Consider the following 16296-nt stretch of genomic DNA (forward strand, 5'->3'; position numbering starts at 1 on the left):
CAAGAATACAACTCGCAACTAGTTGACTCATAACAACATAAGCCAAGCATCAACCTAGAACCAAGAATCATCTAATTTCCCTTCCCTTTGAACTTCCTAATTAATCATCGGTAACTCAAAATCACAACTAGTCTTCTGATTGTAGAGGTTAGTGAACAAATCTAGTTCACAGTGATCTTAACCCTCTGGCCAGTTGAAGCACAATGGTATTCACAAACAAAATAGTATGTGCCTTTAGAATTCAAGGTTATCACGTCATTCCACGATTATACACGCCCAGATTTGGAGATGTGGCACATTCACCATACACTTCAATATTAGCTGCTACAACCACATTGTGTGCAGGTCGGAAGTAACTGAAAACTGAGAAGCAGAAATATGGGCCAATTACATATAAAGTCATTTTAAAAAAAAATTTAGCTATAAAGTCACCAACTATTTTTTTTTTTTCCCTCATAAGGCCACTAGATTAAAAATTGTGGACATAAAAACTAATATATTTACTTAAATGCCAATAGAGTAAAAAGTCAACAATCATTCTCTCTCTCCTCTCTGGCAAGGTCTCTGGCCAACCCTGGCGGATCTCCAGTCGACCCCCAGCCAACTCTGGCGGATCTCCAGTCGACCCCCAGCCAACTCTGGCGGGGTCTCCGACAAAGTCCGGTGACGTCTCCGGTTACCATAAAAGCTACTGTCACTAACACCAAAAGCTACTATCACTAACAACAAAAGCTACTCTAGTGAGATTTATGACGACCTCTGGCGAGTTCAGAAAAGCTACTATCATCAGCAACAAAACCTATTATCACCAGTAAAAGTTACGATATTATTGTTTTGGGGTCTGACATTTTGGGGATCCAAAGACTGGTTGAGGTATCTTTTATTTTAAGTTCGGGTAACATTCTGGGTCCAGTGTGACTGGCTTAATGTTTTGATCTTGTCACGGATGGTGATCAAGATCGGGTCACAGTTGGTGATTGTGATTTGTGTAACATCTTGGGTCCAATGCGACTCGCTTAATGTTTTGGTATTTATATCGGGGATCTGAAGACAGAGAATCTAAAGATTAGGGGTCATAGATTGTGATCGGGGGTCACAGATGGTGACCAAGGTATGTTATCGGGAACCAAGCCTTGGCCGTGTGATTGGTTACAATCAGTTAGAGTTCTAGTCTATCTGCCGAGTTTTATTGTATCATGGGGGTAACAGTGAGGTTACTTGGGACTCATGAGTGCAAATTTTTAAAAGAGAGTCTTGAGTATATTCTTTCTTTTATTGTCCATGAAGGACGAGAGTTTTTCATATTTAATTGTCAGGGTTTCAACTAAAATGATTTTATCACAATGTGACACGTGTTTTCCTTGTGAGATAAGGATGGGGAGTTTCAAAAGAAAACAAGCGTGAGTTGTTTGTGTGAGTTGTTTCCTTAAATGAAATGGGTGGGTTTTCCTGTGATTTGTGTGAGTTCTTCCTTAAATGGAATGGGTGGGTTTTCCTGTGATTTGTGTGAGTTGCTTCCTAAATTAGAATGGGTGGGTTTTCTTGTGATTGGTGTGAGTTGCTTTGATGTATTTCAGTTACTCATACAAACTTTCATAAGCTTATTGGGTTTATCTGTTGCAAACTGGTGCACTGTTCAATGGTGTAGGGGTTAATCCTGTAGGTCAGGGAAATCGTGGCTGAAGCTAAAATCTCGTGGTTGCAGCCATTCAGGTAGGAAGCTAATTTTGGGGCTTTAATGTTGTTAAGACTTCCGTTGTAGTAAGCTCTGAGGAGCGCTTACTTATTATTTTGTTTTGCAACTTAATTCGTAAACTTGTGTAATGTAATATATGACTCTACGGAGCAGGTTTGTATAAACATTGTGCATTCAGGGCATCAGTATGAACTTCGTTCAAGAGGAAAAAAAAGAAGAAGTTTTTCAGGTATTTTGTATTGATGACTGAACCATTCACGGCTGGTATAATTGTGAGATTATCTTGATTTTTAATTGTTTTAAAAATTGGGCCGTGACATATAGGTTCCCTACTCTCCTCTCTAAAGCCAATCTTAGTTACTAGTCCATCATAAATAATGACATCTATGAGCCAAACGGTCCCGACCTGTAACTAACTTAATCATTCCAAATCTCGAGCTACAAAATGAGACACATATGTCACCCTTTTCAACACCAGGTCTCCAAACAGCCAAACCACTTGTAAGGATAAACTACCATCATATTAGCAATAACAAGCCACTGATAATACCATATATGGTCCTCGGGAATAATGCCAAAGAAATGGCTCACCAATCAACCTAATCCAGGAGACACCATACCTCTTGGCAACCATTCTCAAGAAGAAAATTAATCCCTTCAACACCATGATCCAAATCCGTCAAACCATGTGCAGGAGCTCTTCTCTATTACCTTGACCACAAAAAAGATACAGCAATTCCATAGAATTAATACCATAACCATAACACCAATATAGTACTAGGACCCCTAAACCTTAACTCTAAAGAGAAGGGACTGAATAAACCTAAAGAAAAATAACCAAAAACTAAAACAAAATCCTAATAAAAATAGAAGGATGCCACTGTGAACAATTACCATCAGCCGAAGAGCCGTCATTGGACCATCAAGGGCCACCACCCCCGAATTGGTGGTGGCCCTACTTGCACCATCATACACTCCTGAACCAACTCTAATCTACATAGAAAATCCCATGACGACACCACCTCTAGATATCCACCACCATACTAATCTTCACGGTAGAATCCCAAATCCCCTCCAATGCTCCACCAACAACAACCCAGCCTCTCACTGTCTAAAATCCACAAGAAACCCTCTGGCACATCCATGTCATACCCTCCATGACAAACACAAATCAGAAACAAAGCGAGAGATTGGCAAATCAATCTTCCCATCCAACGCGGAAAACTCCAACTATGTTGTCGATACCCTTTTAAACCAAAAGGAATCGATCGTAATTACCTCTCACTATCTAAAGTCCACAAAAAACCCCTCGTCACACCCTCCATGACAAACACAAATCAAAAACAGAGCGAGAGATTGGCAAATCAATCTTCCCATCAAACAGAAAGGAATCGATCATAATTACTTCTCCTCCACCATGAATAAACAAAAGGTCCACCGATCCGGAAGCAACCACCATGCACTAGTAAGGCCAGAGGCCTATGCCAGCTGTTGATACCCAAAAAATCACAAGACATGTCGTACGCACATTTCAACCCCAAAAGGGAAATGCACATGCAAACCACATTCGGAAGGACAAAAGTTACATATCGAACCTTCATGCCACGCATGTGGACCCAAGCCACAACTACGCTCTTGGGGCTTGCAGGAGTGGGTGTGGTGTGGAAGGTTAAGGAAACACATAATACTCGTGTATTGATTTAGTGTCGTTGGTGATTCGATCTTGGGCCCGAAATCCAAGCCCAATGACTTAAATCAAGAACGAAATGGTGAACATGAGAATAGGGCCAGTCTCTCCTTTAAAACCCAAAGTCCATGTAAGAAAAGCCCAACTTCCCTTTTCTTTTCTTCCCGTCCTACCTACCTCCCCTGCAACAACCTAGTACACAGAGAGTTAGCCAAACTCCTCAAGTACGATTAATTCCTTGTATTAGTCATTGAAAGGGGAAATCGTATGACCAGTTAAGAGTTATGCTCATCTTCCTTAAATAATGAGCCCACAGTTCCTAAGCTTCCTCGTCCACCACGTTCCAGGATTTGCGTCACTGCAGCTACTCTGCTGCAATCATTGTCTACTGCTGCAGCGACTGTCTCTTCCTCCCAAAACTTCATTTCTCAAGTAAGCTTCTCTTTTCCTCGATTTAAGGCATGAATTGTGTGTGGATTGAAGGAGAAATGCTTTACCCAGAAACTGTGTGTTCCCAATAGAGTCTATATAAAGGGAGATTTAGGATTGAGATAGGCATCCGGCATAATCGAGCAAAACCCAGAATATTTAGAAACACTTATAGCAGATCAAGCCTTCAAGCTTCAAGCATAAGTTTGGCTTTCAACATTTTCCCAAACCCTCATTCAAACCAATTTCCAGAAACCCCAAATCCAAAAATCGTCCAATTCTCTCACTGCAGTGTGCTTCTAGCTCCCACACCATGCTTCACGCTGTTAAGCTCTATTTCTTTTTCCTATGATTTGAATTACATATAAAGTCTTCCCACTAATCAAATTATTGGGTTGATTTTGGCCTAGTCAATGTTTAATTCAAAAAGGACCCTCACACCAGTACTGGGGCACCACCGAACAAGAGCAATGGAAGAAAAACTTGAAAACTAAAAGTTTGATGAATCCCTAAGTGATAAGAAAAAGACATATAGTTATTGTGGTTCCTTCTTTGTCATTTGGTTCTTTGTAGAACATGCTTCACTGATCATATCAACGGTTACATTAATGAGAGATTTCCCTATTATAATCGGTCATATGTGTACCATAAGTAACATTGGTGGAAGATTACGCTCTTTTGGATGTAGGGTTTGCGTGAAAAATGTTTGGTTGATCACGTTATTTGTTAATTTGATGGAAGATTGCCCTACTATGGTCAATCATATCATCAATAACTTTTTACATATCCCGGCTTATATATGATGCTTCTGTAAATGCATGTTTGCATCCATTCGTATCCTTGTTAGGTTTAATTTTCACTGCATTATGAAATCTCATATTGTTTTCGATTACTTTTTTTATTTTTTATTTTAAGAAAGCATAGTATTATTATTAGGAGAACACTCCATAAACAAACAAGAATTACAAATGTACATATACTGGCCTCATTAAAGCTTTCTTAGGTAAACCACGTGAGAAAAATCCTAGGCAGGAGAAGAGTACCACACACCCTAAAATATATTAAATTACATGAGAATCATACATAAGTAAATCCATAAGCCAGGTATGGGCCTTCTTCCAAACAATGAAAACAGTCTTCACCATTTAGGAGTTTATTATTAATAGGGTAGTTTCTACATATATCAGTTTAATCCTCCTTAATAGAGTTGTCATCTTTTCTTCGTGAGAAAATGAAATACTCTAGAAAGGAAGATATATACACTAGTGCAGTACACATAATCAACTGTTCACTTCTACCTTAATCCTCTGCTCGCTGTTTTCGCAATGAAATTCACACAAGAAATAATAGGTACCTGTGGTGGGCACTGTAAAGACGTCACTGCCACCTATCCAGACTCCAAAGTTTGGAGTAGTAGCACACTGATCATACACATCAGAATTTGCTGCTACAACCACATTGTGTTCGCCAGATGTATAATTGAAAACTGAAAAATACAAAACAAAAACCAAGATATGAATTGCAGCTTTACTCATATACAATACCTAATGTCCTAATGAAACAAGTTATTGGTAAATAGTAAACTACCAATAAGTGGAATTTCACAACAATGGTTTTTCAAACACACTTTTTTTTTCTGTCTCGAATATGCTATGATCATACAGTTGCAATCCGAAAAAACTTTAGACACTTCATTTCCTCATATGACTTAGTTGATAAAAAAAAATTATTATTTTTCGTTCCTGTAATAAGTTAAAAAAATAATAATTGTGTACTAATTACATGTGCGGATGTAAATGTGGATTTATATTTTGAGTAGAAATAATGTTATAGACCCTAAAAATATGTAACTATATACTACTACACTGCTGCAACAAAATTGCAGAATGTTATTGTACTACAGTGGGAAAGTATAGAATGCTGTTGCATGACATTAGTACTACTGGTAACAAGCTCAAATATAAAATATATATATAATATATATATATATATATATATAAAGAACCATTCTCAGGTGCGGACGTCCGTACCTAAGGACCAAGATCGCCTGTATATATAAATATATATAAGTGCATAAAATCAGTTGGAGGTTTTGAATTGAAACCAATGGCCTCCAGCCTGTAATTATGTCATATGTGCAATGACTTGTCCTACAGATTAGAAAGTATTATCAAGCTAGCTATACCAATTAGCACATGATCAAATCGATAAGAAATTTAGTTCTAAAAATCCTAAAAAGAAATTAAGGTATAGCTTAAACAATTTTTTATGCAGTGAAAAAGGCACAAAATCATCGGTACATATAAACAAATTTGAAACTTATATGTAAAATGAATGCAGGAATGAATAGGTACCTAAAGAATCTCCAACATGAAAAGTTTTGCCAGCAATCCAAGAGTAGTAATCAACATCAGAACTCCAACCTTGGTCATCACCAACAATATACTGTGTTGCCTCCATGCTCGGAAATATAGCAAAAAAGGCAATCACAGCAAGAGCAGCAGTGATTCGCGCCATGTTGTTATACAAAGCTAATTCTTGTTTATCTCTTTGAAGAAAATAATATTCACTCTTGTATAGATTGTTAGCTTTATAATTTACAGTCGTAATTCTTCAATGCTATAAATATAGTTCGTTTGGCCGAATAGAAGGTAACAAATGTTGGAATTTAATTAGAATATTTCAAAAAACCTACTATTTTTGAAATCTCTTTTGAATTGTTATTTGCAGATAGTAATAATAGTCATTAATTCTTTTTGTGTCATTACCTCTCTTTGATTGTGATTATTACAAAGATTTCATCAATTTGGATCATTAATTTCATTAACTCTACAATTATATTGGTTCAATATTCCTTATTTGATACACTTCCTTTTTGATTCTTCCTAATCAATGTCATTATATTCATTTCTGCTACATAAGTTATAAAGCTTAATTGCTATTAGTAAATTATTATTGCATTAATCATTTTTGCCCTATATAATCTCTAGCTTTCCAAATCAAAACAACAAGAAATTCAATCTCCTTTGTCAAAGTATTCATGTGTTTCCTTTAATTTATCTATTCCACTAAAGGAAAATTTCAAGCTGTTCGATACTATCCGAGTATTGTAAGTGTACACCTACAAGGATCGAGATTGTCGTACCCTGGAGGGTAGGGCGCCATAAACCTGCTACACTGAGACATTGTCTCCGAGGGGCGAAATCTACTCTTAAGGCCGGTGATTACTCGCCTCAACCTTAAACTCTTTTTGAGTAATGTGTCCTTCGGAAGCCTATAAATCCAAAAGATAAGTTCTATAATCCTTGTTATTTAATCTATTATGACAATAATATTATGATTATTATTTGTTATTAATATATTGTATTTTTGAGATCTTGTAGGAGGTGAAATCTAGTGACGGAAGTAGCATCCATCGATCAAATTTTCCAACAATCTTAAGAGTAGATCTGTTGGTGGATGTTACATTGCGAAGATTACATTTTCAAAATTCATTTGCACGTTATTAATAGTCGCAAATTATTGTTTCTTTGTTGTTGCCTTCGGAATACATCCCTTCAAAGTATTTTTCTTCAAGGAAGAAAAAAAAAATTGAAATGTTACCTTCGGATTATTGTTTCTTCGGAAATAATAAAGTTGTTGCCTCTTGATTAAGATGATGCCTCGGTTGCCTGAAAAATAAATGTGTTCTCATGAATAATGCATTGAGAAATTATTTTGTTAATTTTACATTGACGGTTGCTTATGGCAATTTGATGCGTCGGAATATAAATGTCCCTACGGTTGATGCCTTCGAAAAGAAAAATAATAATAATGTTGCCTTAAAGTTTGGTTACAAGTAATAAGGGTTGCCTCATTTACATCTTGAATGATGAATCGGACCCTATCCTATGGTTTAGATATAACAGTTGCCTCGATACTTATTTAATGGTAATGAACATGGTTGCCTAGAGAATTTGGTTACCAAGAAAATAGTTACCTGATTCTATATTATTGGTGCTTCTGGATATAATACAAAGACAACAAGTCTCTAAACATGGTTCCCTAACCATATTTGCTCAAATGATTAACTCCATATGCTGCCTTTCAAATTTTCGTTGCCTTTCGGTCAATGTTGCTTCAAAACAAATAAATATATGCGGTTTTTATTCATTGGCGCCTCGATATTGTCCCTTATGCTAGCTGATGCCTTGAAAAACTATCTCATTAATTGCTGCCTTCGGTTTATGCTTTGAGAAAATGGACATTCAATGTACCTCCATGATCAAATTTAATTTTGATCAAGAATAAAGAGACAGTTGATAGCTCCAAATGTGGGGATGACTAAGGTATTCAAAGTCACGAAATTGGATACATAATGTTGCCTATTAAATTCTCAAGTCCTTGATTGGCGAAGATTTGTTGCGTAAATATATATGGCTTGTATTATCTTGCCTATATTTATGGGCCTGAGGCTAATTCAGACAGACTCAAAAAATGTGCGGGTCAAGGAAAAACAAGAAAAATAGGCTCTTATATTTATATGAGATTGGATAACTAAAAATCTAATGAAAATTACTTAATGTTGAGATTATTAAATAAGTTATGTAGGTCAGAGTTGATTTTGGCCAATACTCTGACAAAATCACTAGACTAAAAGCCAAAAGCTAGTGGTTAATACATTGAGGGGGATCAGGTTTATGCCTATAGTCAAAGATCAAGAGTGATGGTAACCCAACCTATGTGAATGGAGATCCCATGAACTAAGTTCATATGGGTAAGAACAAGTCACTTGTTGGTCAGTGATGCACTATCAAGTAAAGCTATTGAAGGTCCCTCCCTATGGTGTAAATAAATAGTGTTTGAACTGCTATGTGTAAGGTTGAACAAATGTTCTTAATGAGTTCCATAGCCCAAACATTTGGCTGGTGTGTTTGTTTGCAGTACACACTCGATGGATTCACCTATATGTATGTGGAAGTGGGGCTGCTTCTTATGAGAGCAAGGCATACTCTCTAAAGTATTCATGAATATCCAGGTAGGACGCGTGGCCTATTCGCGCCACCCCGCTTCGAACAGCTTGATCCGAGAGTTAATGTGGATGGTTAGTTGTTTGATTCACAATTAGAAATTTTGGTTTATAGAAAATTTTATTTCCGCCAAGGTTTCGTGGGTCACGACTAATTTGTCCTATGACTGGTTCATAGTCCAAAAGACACTAGTACTGATGCATTGATTCTCACTTTCTTTTGGTATTCCTTATCTTTCACTTTCCTTGAAATTTTGGTACTTTGAAATAGTGGGGGATTGTTGGAATTTAATTAGAATATTTCAAAACACCTGCTATTTTTGAAACCTCCTTTAAACCTTTATTTGCAGATAGTAATAGTCATTAATTCTTTTTGTGTCATTAACTCTCTTTGATTGTGATTATTACAAAGAATTCATCAGTTTGGATCATTAATTTCGTTAACTCTGCAATTATATTGGTTCATTCCTTATTTGATACACTTCCGTTTTGATTCTTCCTAATCAATGTCATTATATTCATTTATGTTACATAAGTTACAAAGCTTAATTGTTATTAGCAAATTATTATTGCATTAATCATTTTTTCCCTATATAATCTCTAGCTTTCCAAATCAAAACAACAAGAAATTCAATCTCCTTTGTTTCCTTTCTGAGCTCAAAGTATTCATGTGTTTCCTTTAATTTATCTATTCCACTAAAAGAAAGTTTCAAGCTGTTCGATACGATCTGAGTATTGTGAGTATATACCTACAAGGATCGAGGTTGGTGTACCCTGGAGGGTAAGGCACCATAAACCTACTACGTACACCGAGACATTGTCTCTGAGAGGCGAAATCTACTCTTAAGGGCAGTGATTACACGCCTTAACCTTAAACTCTTTTTGAGTAATGTGTCATTCGGAAGCCTATAAATCCAAAAGATAAGTTCTATAATCCTTATTATTTAATCTATTATGACAATAATATTATGATTATTATTTGTTATTAATATATTGTATTTTTTAGATCTTATAGGAGGTGAAATCTGGTGATAGAAGTAGCATCCATCGATCAAATTTTCCCACAATAAGTTAATGCTTGTGATTATATCAATCATATGCATAAGGTTAGATAGTTCTTTGGTCGCAACGTTGCCGTCTTAATTCTCATGAGAAATTGATAACTACAAGAATATTGCAGTTGTTATCTGTAATCGATGCCTATTTACTTTTCACTTGCTTCTAGAAGTCTTTGTGGCAGTACATGAGTCTCTGTATGCAGATAGACATTTGTTTTATTTTTTCACATTTCACCCATTTGTTTTGTTGGTTTTAGCTGGCTATGATATTACATCTCAATACTAGCCTGAAGCCTTAACTCCCAAGATATTTGAAACTAGTTCCTTCCCACATTTTGGTGGTCCACTGAGATGTAACCTTGTGTTAATCTATATTATCTATCTATAATATAGGGAAATTATTACATGGTCCTATAATATAATAAATATATAATAAATATTAACTCACTTTGGATAGACCATAATTTAAGTTAAAAATATAATATTATTATGTAAGGGATATTATAGTAAATTGAAAAATATATAATCAAAGTAAATATTCAATTAGAAATAACTGAAAAGCAGTTTGGAGGCACGTTCTGTATTGCAAGTTGGTACGCATTGGATGATTGGCAATGGGGAAAATGTTCGGATATGGGAGCATAGGTGGTTACTGGCAGATCGCTATGCTCTTATACCTTGGTCACGGCCTACTTTGAATGGTCCAGTTTTTGTGTTTGAGCTTATTGATCAGACCGCTGGCACGTGGAATGAAAGGATGCTCAATGAGTTGTTCGCCCCCCCCCCCCCCAAGAAGTGATGCTTATTAAGTCTATCCCATTGAGTGAACATTGGCCTTGTGATAAAGTTGTGAGGTGTGTTTACTATGAACTCAGCTTACTATGTAGCTAGGGATATTGCTTATAATCGAGTCCACTACCCTCCTCTAGTTGATGGTTTTCAAGCCCTATGGAGAACAATTTGGAAGGCCAAGGTTCCCAAGAAAGTGGCGGTTGGAGTTTGGCAAGCATGCCAGAATATCTTACCTACTCGAGAGAGACTTTTAACGAAAAGATATGAGGGAAAAGCTAATTGCTTGCTGTGTGCATGCCCAATGGAGTCCGTTGGTTATGTTTTGGAATATTGTGAGATTGCTAGAGAGCTATTGGGGGAGGTGTCTCTGCAGATTACTTGCCCGGTGACACCTATCTTTGTTTTCAAGGAGTGGATGTTGGAATGTGTACATCGAGTATCCCTGCAACAGTTTGAAAAGTTTATGGTTTTTCTGTGGGCGTTGTGGAATAATCGCAATGCTGCGTTGTGGGAAGAGAAGCCGCGATTACCGGCAGATATAGCAATTGCTACTATGAGTTGGTTTAATGAATATAAGTTGGTGCATGCTTCTTCAATCCCTAGAATGAAGGTAATTCAGAGATGGTCGAGACCGGTTGAGAATGTTTTGAAGTGTAATATTGATGGTAGTTTTAGTCAGTACCAGATGAAAGGTGGAGTTGGCTGTGAACTCCGGAATCACAGAGGGGAGTTTCAGGCAGCTGTGAGGAAGTTTATTGCTACTGCAGCATCTGCCTTCCAAGTTGAATTCATGGCCTTGTGAACTTCACTTCAGTTCGCTATCTCGATGCATCACGAGCAGGTGCAGTTTGAAATTAATTGTTTGCAACTGGTTCGAGCTATCTCTGCTGATGACTTGATGAGGAAGATGCTTCAGTAGTGGGCTATATTGTGGAGGAGGACAGACTAATATTTAGAAACTATCCTGTGTTCTCTTTATCTCATGTTAGTCATCGGGCAAATAGAGTTACTCATATTCTAGCTCAGACGGCTCTTTAATCAGAGCTATCTCATTCTTGGTTTTTGTAGGCTCCCGAACTTATAAGGGATGCCATTTTAAGCGATATTTCTCGCTAATTCAATGAAAGTTCTTTTTATCAAAAAAATTGAAAAGCAGTTTCTATATAAGTCCCTCTCCGATTGAGCTAGGATTCAAGGGTATTGGTTTTGTTGCTGTGCCATTTTTATGGAGTTATTCCTTGAAAATATATTTTTTAGTTTTGGTGCTTTTTGGTTATCACTATGAAGGTGAATTGCCCTTCCACATGACTAGCGGTTTTTGGATACTGTGTAAAAGAGGGTGAATTGATTTGTATTGATATTTGTGGAGTATCATGACACTTGGTGTTACATTTCATTCTAGTTTGGGTGTGAAATTTTGTTAGGAGTTGGGTTCTTTAAGGTCATAGACGTCCTTAATAATGATGGCTGGTAACTATGAATCTTAGCAAAAATAATCCAAAAAATGCTCATTGATTAGTCAGTCCTTCTTCAATCGCCTTTTGTAACTTGTCAATCAAGCTACTTATTTCAAAACTTGTTTTGAGAAAATTTAATGTTTACTGATATTTTACATGATTCTAGTGTTCAATCGGAACCCATTATAGTAGGATTTAAAAGTTTTTATGAAAAACACAACTCGCAGCTGGTTGTTTGATAACAAAACAATAATGCAACTTATAACAACATAAGCCAAGCATCAACCTATAACCAAGAAGCCCCACTATCGAGTCACAATTTACTTATGTAATTGTGCCTCAAAACTATGGAAGTTGATCGACTTCTCTTCCATACTATTTTGTCATCTTTAATCTATTTTGTTTTGTTTGTAGGAAACAATGCAGAGAGAGGAAAATGCCAAATTTATGGCTTGAAAGTTGAAGAACCAAAGCTAGGAGGAGAAGACATGAGATTTAAGCAAGAAAAATACTAAGTAGATTCCGTAGAACTTTTCCGACTAGACATCACACATGGAGGACTCGTAGTCCAGCCAAGGAGGACCATGGTGGTGGAAATTTTCTATCATTTAAAATTCAAATATCACCTCACACCTTGTCCTTTTGGTTTTGCTTGCATTTTGGGACCATGGTGTAAGAGCATCTCTTCCATCTTTGATCTCCTAACATAGCTGATTTTTAAGACCAAAGATACTTTATCTTCACACCATCTCTTGAACCATTGATTCATCTATTCTTCCTTCACTTTAGCTCCATCTTCTCTCTATAGCTCCACCTCTGTTAAATCGAAACACCAAACACTAAACTCCATCTCCACTACTGCTACCACCCATCAATTCTACAACCACCTCAACACTACGAACCATCACTAGATACTCTAGGATTTATTATCTCTACAAAATTAAGAAGCTTGAGGAGCAAGGAAGAGGAGACAACCACCACATCACGACATGGGAGACCTATCTCCACCACCACTTCCACATCATCAATAGTCACTTGTCACTCTATCTCTTTAATTACTAATGTATTGTAGTATGATAAAACTTGTTTATTTAGTTATGAGTAAGTGATGAACTTGTTGGGGTTAGCGTTGAAAGCCCTAGCCAAACTTGATTGTAATTGATGTTTTGTTTATGATTTGATGAAATCCATTGTCACACCTAAAATTCGAATTCGAAACAAGATAACTCAACAAATCGCCCAGATACTTAAAAAACTTTTTTCCATTTAAACTAAGCAACAAAATAAACTGAGTCCACAAATGTCAATACAGACTCAATCACTAGAGTTATATATTACATTACACAAGTTTACGAATTAAGTTGCATAACAAAATAATAAGTAAATGCTCCTCAGAACTCACTACACAGTGGAAGTCTTAACAACAGTAAAGCCACAAACATAACTTCCTACCCGTACAGCTACTACTAGAACTCAACTTCACCAGCGATTACCCTGACCTACAGGATTAACCCCTACACCATTAAATAGTGCACTGGATTGCCACACAGTAAACCCAGTAAGCTTTTGAAAGCTTGTATGAGTAAACTCAAATACAAAACCACAAAACTCACAAGAATAACGAGGAAGACCTTTCAACTTGAAGAAGATAACTCACACCAAGATTCCTTAAAAACTCAATATTCTTTTTCCAAAAGAAACAATACAAGTCACATCGTGACAAAGTCATATAAGATGTTAACCTAAGAAATCAATATGAAACTCTGGTCCAACCTGGACAATAAAGATCAACTCAGTGACAAAATCATATGAATCGTTAACCTAATAATTCAATATGAAACTCCGGTCCCACTTGGACAATAAAAGAAAGTACAACACCCGAAACTCTCTTTTAAAAACATATACCCATAAGTGCCATAATTAACACAAAGTTATGCCTTATTCCTGTACTGAGGTTACAACCTGTAACCCCGAATTTTTAGGTCAACCTGACCCTTAGATCAAAACATTTAAACGAGTCGCGCTGGACCCAAAATGTTACCCAAATCTCAAAATGGAGAAATCACAACATGTGACTCCTAAATCTTCACACTTTTCAAAACAATAGAAAATATCATTTCCTATAATATATTGTTTCCCGAAAAGTCATACCCCAAAACAATAATATGAACTCACTCACAAATATTGTTTGCATCACAAAAATTCCACCAATACATATATATTTCACACACACACACACACACACACACACACACACACACATATATATATATATATATGTAGTCATTCACTCATAACTGCCACTAATACCAACTATAGTCCACAATCACAAAAGAAAATCATTTTTATAATTAAAATCTTATTTTAACTTACCTATGAACGATCAAGTTCATATAATTTAAAATAAATATTTATTTCCAGAAAATAATTTCATAATTTAGCGAATAATCCAAAATAATAAGTGAACTTCATTCATAAATGAACCTTGTGAGATTACTCACCTCTAAATCCAGCTGCGTCTTCTCTTACAGCCGTGATAAAGTACAGAACCCTCTCAGCCAAGCACCTAAGTAAAATAAGGTCTCAACTTAGTATACGATTAAAACGAAAGCGGTCACAGTTCGAACTGAGCACTTGAACCAAAATCTGAAGATTTCGTCAATCGAGACAAACTTCCTTGGAGACTTCCCAAGGTCTTCGGAACACTTTTAGGATCAATTTCTCAAAATTATAAGACGCTCTAACAGTCGGATCCTCACGGATCGCATACTGAGGAAACTGAAATTACAGAAAACCTAGCATGCCTCAAATGGCTACAACTTGACATCATGATATATCAACATGCTCATATTGATAGATGACAACCATGAAAACAGATACCCAAAAACTGGACGGATGCCACTACGCGCATCCGGCAGTGGCTGGGCTTGAGCTCCACTCGCCGCCGGCAACCCCCCAAATTGGGTCATGAAACCTATGCCAAAATGTTCATCTCAACATGTACAACAATTTTCACAACTAGCACAAAGTCAAATTGTAAGCCATTTGGCCAAAATTTACCTCAAAACTTCAAGAATTTGGAAAAACGCAAAATTGGATTTTTATCGATTCTCCTTCCTCGTTGGAAATCAGTTCAAGTCACTTGGAGACCTCGTTGCAAATCTTCTGGGCTTCAAGAAATGACCGATGGCTTGGCCTGAGGTGGCCGAAAAGTGGAGAAATCATAGCAAATTGGAAAAAGAGCCGCCACCGTGCTGCGTAGTCCAGTAGCGAATCGTCGTGCTCCACCACCATAGACTTGAAGAGGAAGAAGAGGCGGTTCGAATGGGACTAGTGGCGGCTGGATTGGAGGCCAGACAGCGAAGATATGGCCAGAAAACTAAATCGGGCTGGTTCGGCGGCTTGAGAGAGAAATCCGGATTGGGATTTCCAAAATTGAAAATTTAGGGTTTTTTTGAAAATTTCCCAATTTTTCCTATTTAACCAAAATAGAAACTTTTTCCGTTGGCCATAACTTCTTTATACGAACTCTGATTTTCGCATTCCGCGTATCCACAAACTCGTATCAACACGCTATACGACTTTTGTGAAGAAAGTTTTCAGAGAAGCTCAACCAATAAAAAGTCAACGCTTTGACTCTTTGAAAATAAAACGGAGTAATTATTCGTCCAAAACACTTTCGCTCAACCCTCGAACTACGAAATCTTACTAACGAACACTTTATTAATTCTAGGAAATTCTAAGAAATTAATAACGAATTTTCGAGGTCTTACCTCCATGTAGTCACCTCCACATGCTAAATTAAAAAGTGAATGCTTATATTTTAATTTGACTAGTTCAAGTATATATATGCATTTGTCATCTCAGGACTAGTGTTTTGAGATAAATCTCTAAAGTAAGAGCATGGAAGCGCACCCTCTGTGTGTGTGAGGGTAGTGAGTTAAAATCACCTAGAACAAGGATTGGTTTGTTTGCTTAGTTATCCAAACTGCACTCTTAGGTAGTTAACTAGTAATATGATTTGTTCTTAGGTAGTTAATTCTTAACTTAACTAGTTAGAATTGATAAAACCAAAGAAGTTGAGGCCTTAGTAGTCTTAACTGGATGCTAAGAAGGTAATTGGACAATAACTTTAACATCATTTATGTTCAATTGCATTGTGGCATCAA

The 16296-nt window shown here is 36.7% G+C and overlaps 2 protein-coding genes across 2 annotated transcripts; one reads left to right on the top strand and one right to left on the bottom strand.

Annotated features, from left to right (window-relative positions):
- Window positions 1-250: 250 nt before the first annotated feature.
- LOC112167563 (blue copper protein) lies at window positions 251-6329 on the bottom strand. The gene is made up of 3 exons (XM_024304601.2): window positions 6167-6329; window positions 5167-5298; window positions 251-363 (listed from the first exon to the last, which is right to left on the bottom strand). Exons 1-3 carry the CDS (start codon window positions 6327-6329, stop codon window positions 251-253), a joined length of 408 nt encoding a protein of 135 aa, XP_024160369.2.
- Window positions 6330-10743: 4414 nt separating this feature from the next.
- Window positions 10744-11472, top strand: LOC112167571. The gene has a single exon (XM_024304611.1). The coding sequence runs from the start codon at window positions 10744-10746 to the stop codon at window positions 11470-11472; it is 729 nt and encodes a 242-aa protein (XP_024160379.1).
- The last annotated feature ends 4824 nt before the right edge of the window (window positions 11473-16296 follow it).

This window comes from Rosa chinensis, chromosome 1 (genome assembly GCF_002994745.2).
Source record: "Rosa chinensis cultivar Old Blush chromosome 1, RchiOBHm-V2, whole genome shotgun sequence".
Taxonomy (NCBI): Eukaryota; Viridiplantae; Streptophyta; class Magnoliopsida; order Rosales; family Rosaceae; genus Rosa; species Rosa chinensis.

What these genes read in the sequence shown, in the direction of transcription:
- LOC112167563 (XM_024304601.2), bottom strand. Translation starts at nt 6,329, where the DNA reads ATGGCGCGAATCACTGCTGCTCTTGCTGTGATTGCCTTTTTTGCTATA. An exon ending in TCATGTTGGAGATTCTTTAG is followed by an intron (nt 5,299 to 6,166) that starts GTACCTATTCAT and finishes TGTATTTTTCAG; the next exon opens with TTTTCAATTATACATCTGGC. An exon ending in CTTTACAGTGCCCACCACAG is followed by an intron (nt 364 to 5,166) that starts GTACCTATTATT and finishes TCTGCTTCTCAG; the next exon opens with TTTTCAGTTACTTCCGACCT.
- LOC112167571 (XM_024304611.1), top strand. Translation starts at nt 10,744, where the DNA reads ATGAACTCAGCTTACTATGTAGCTAGGGATATTGCTTATAATCGAGTC.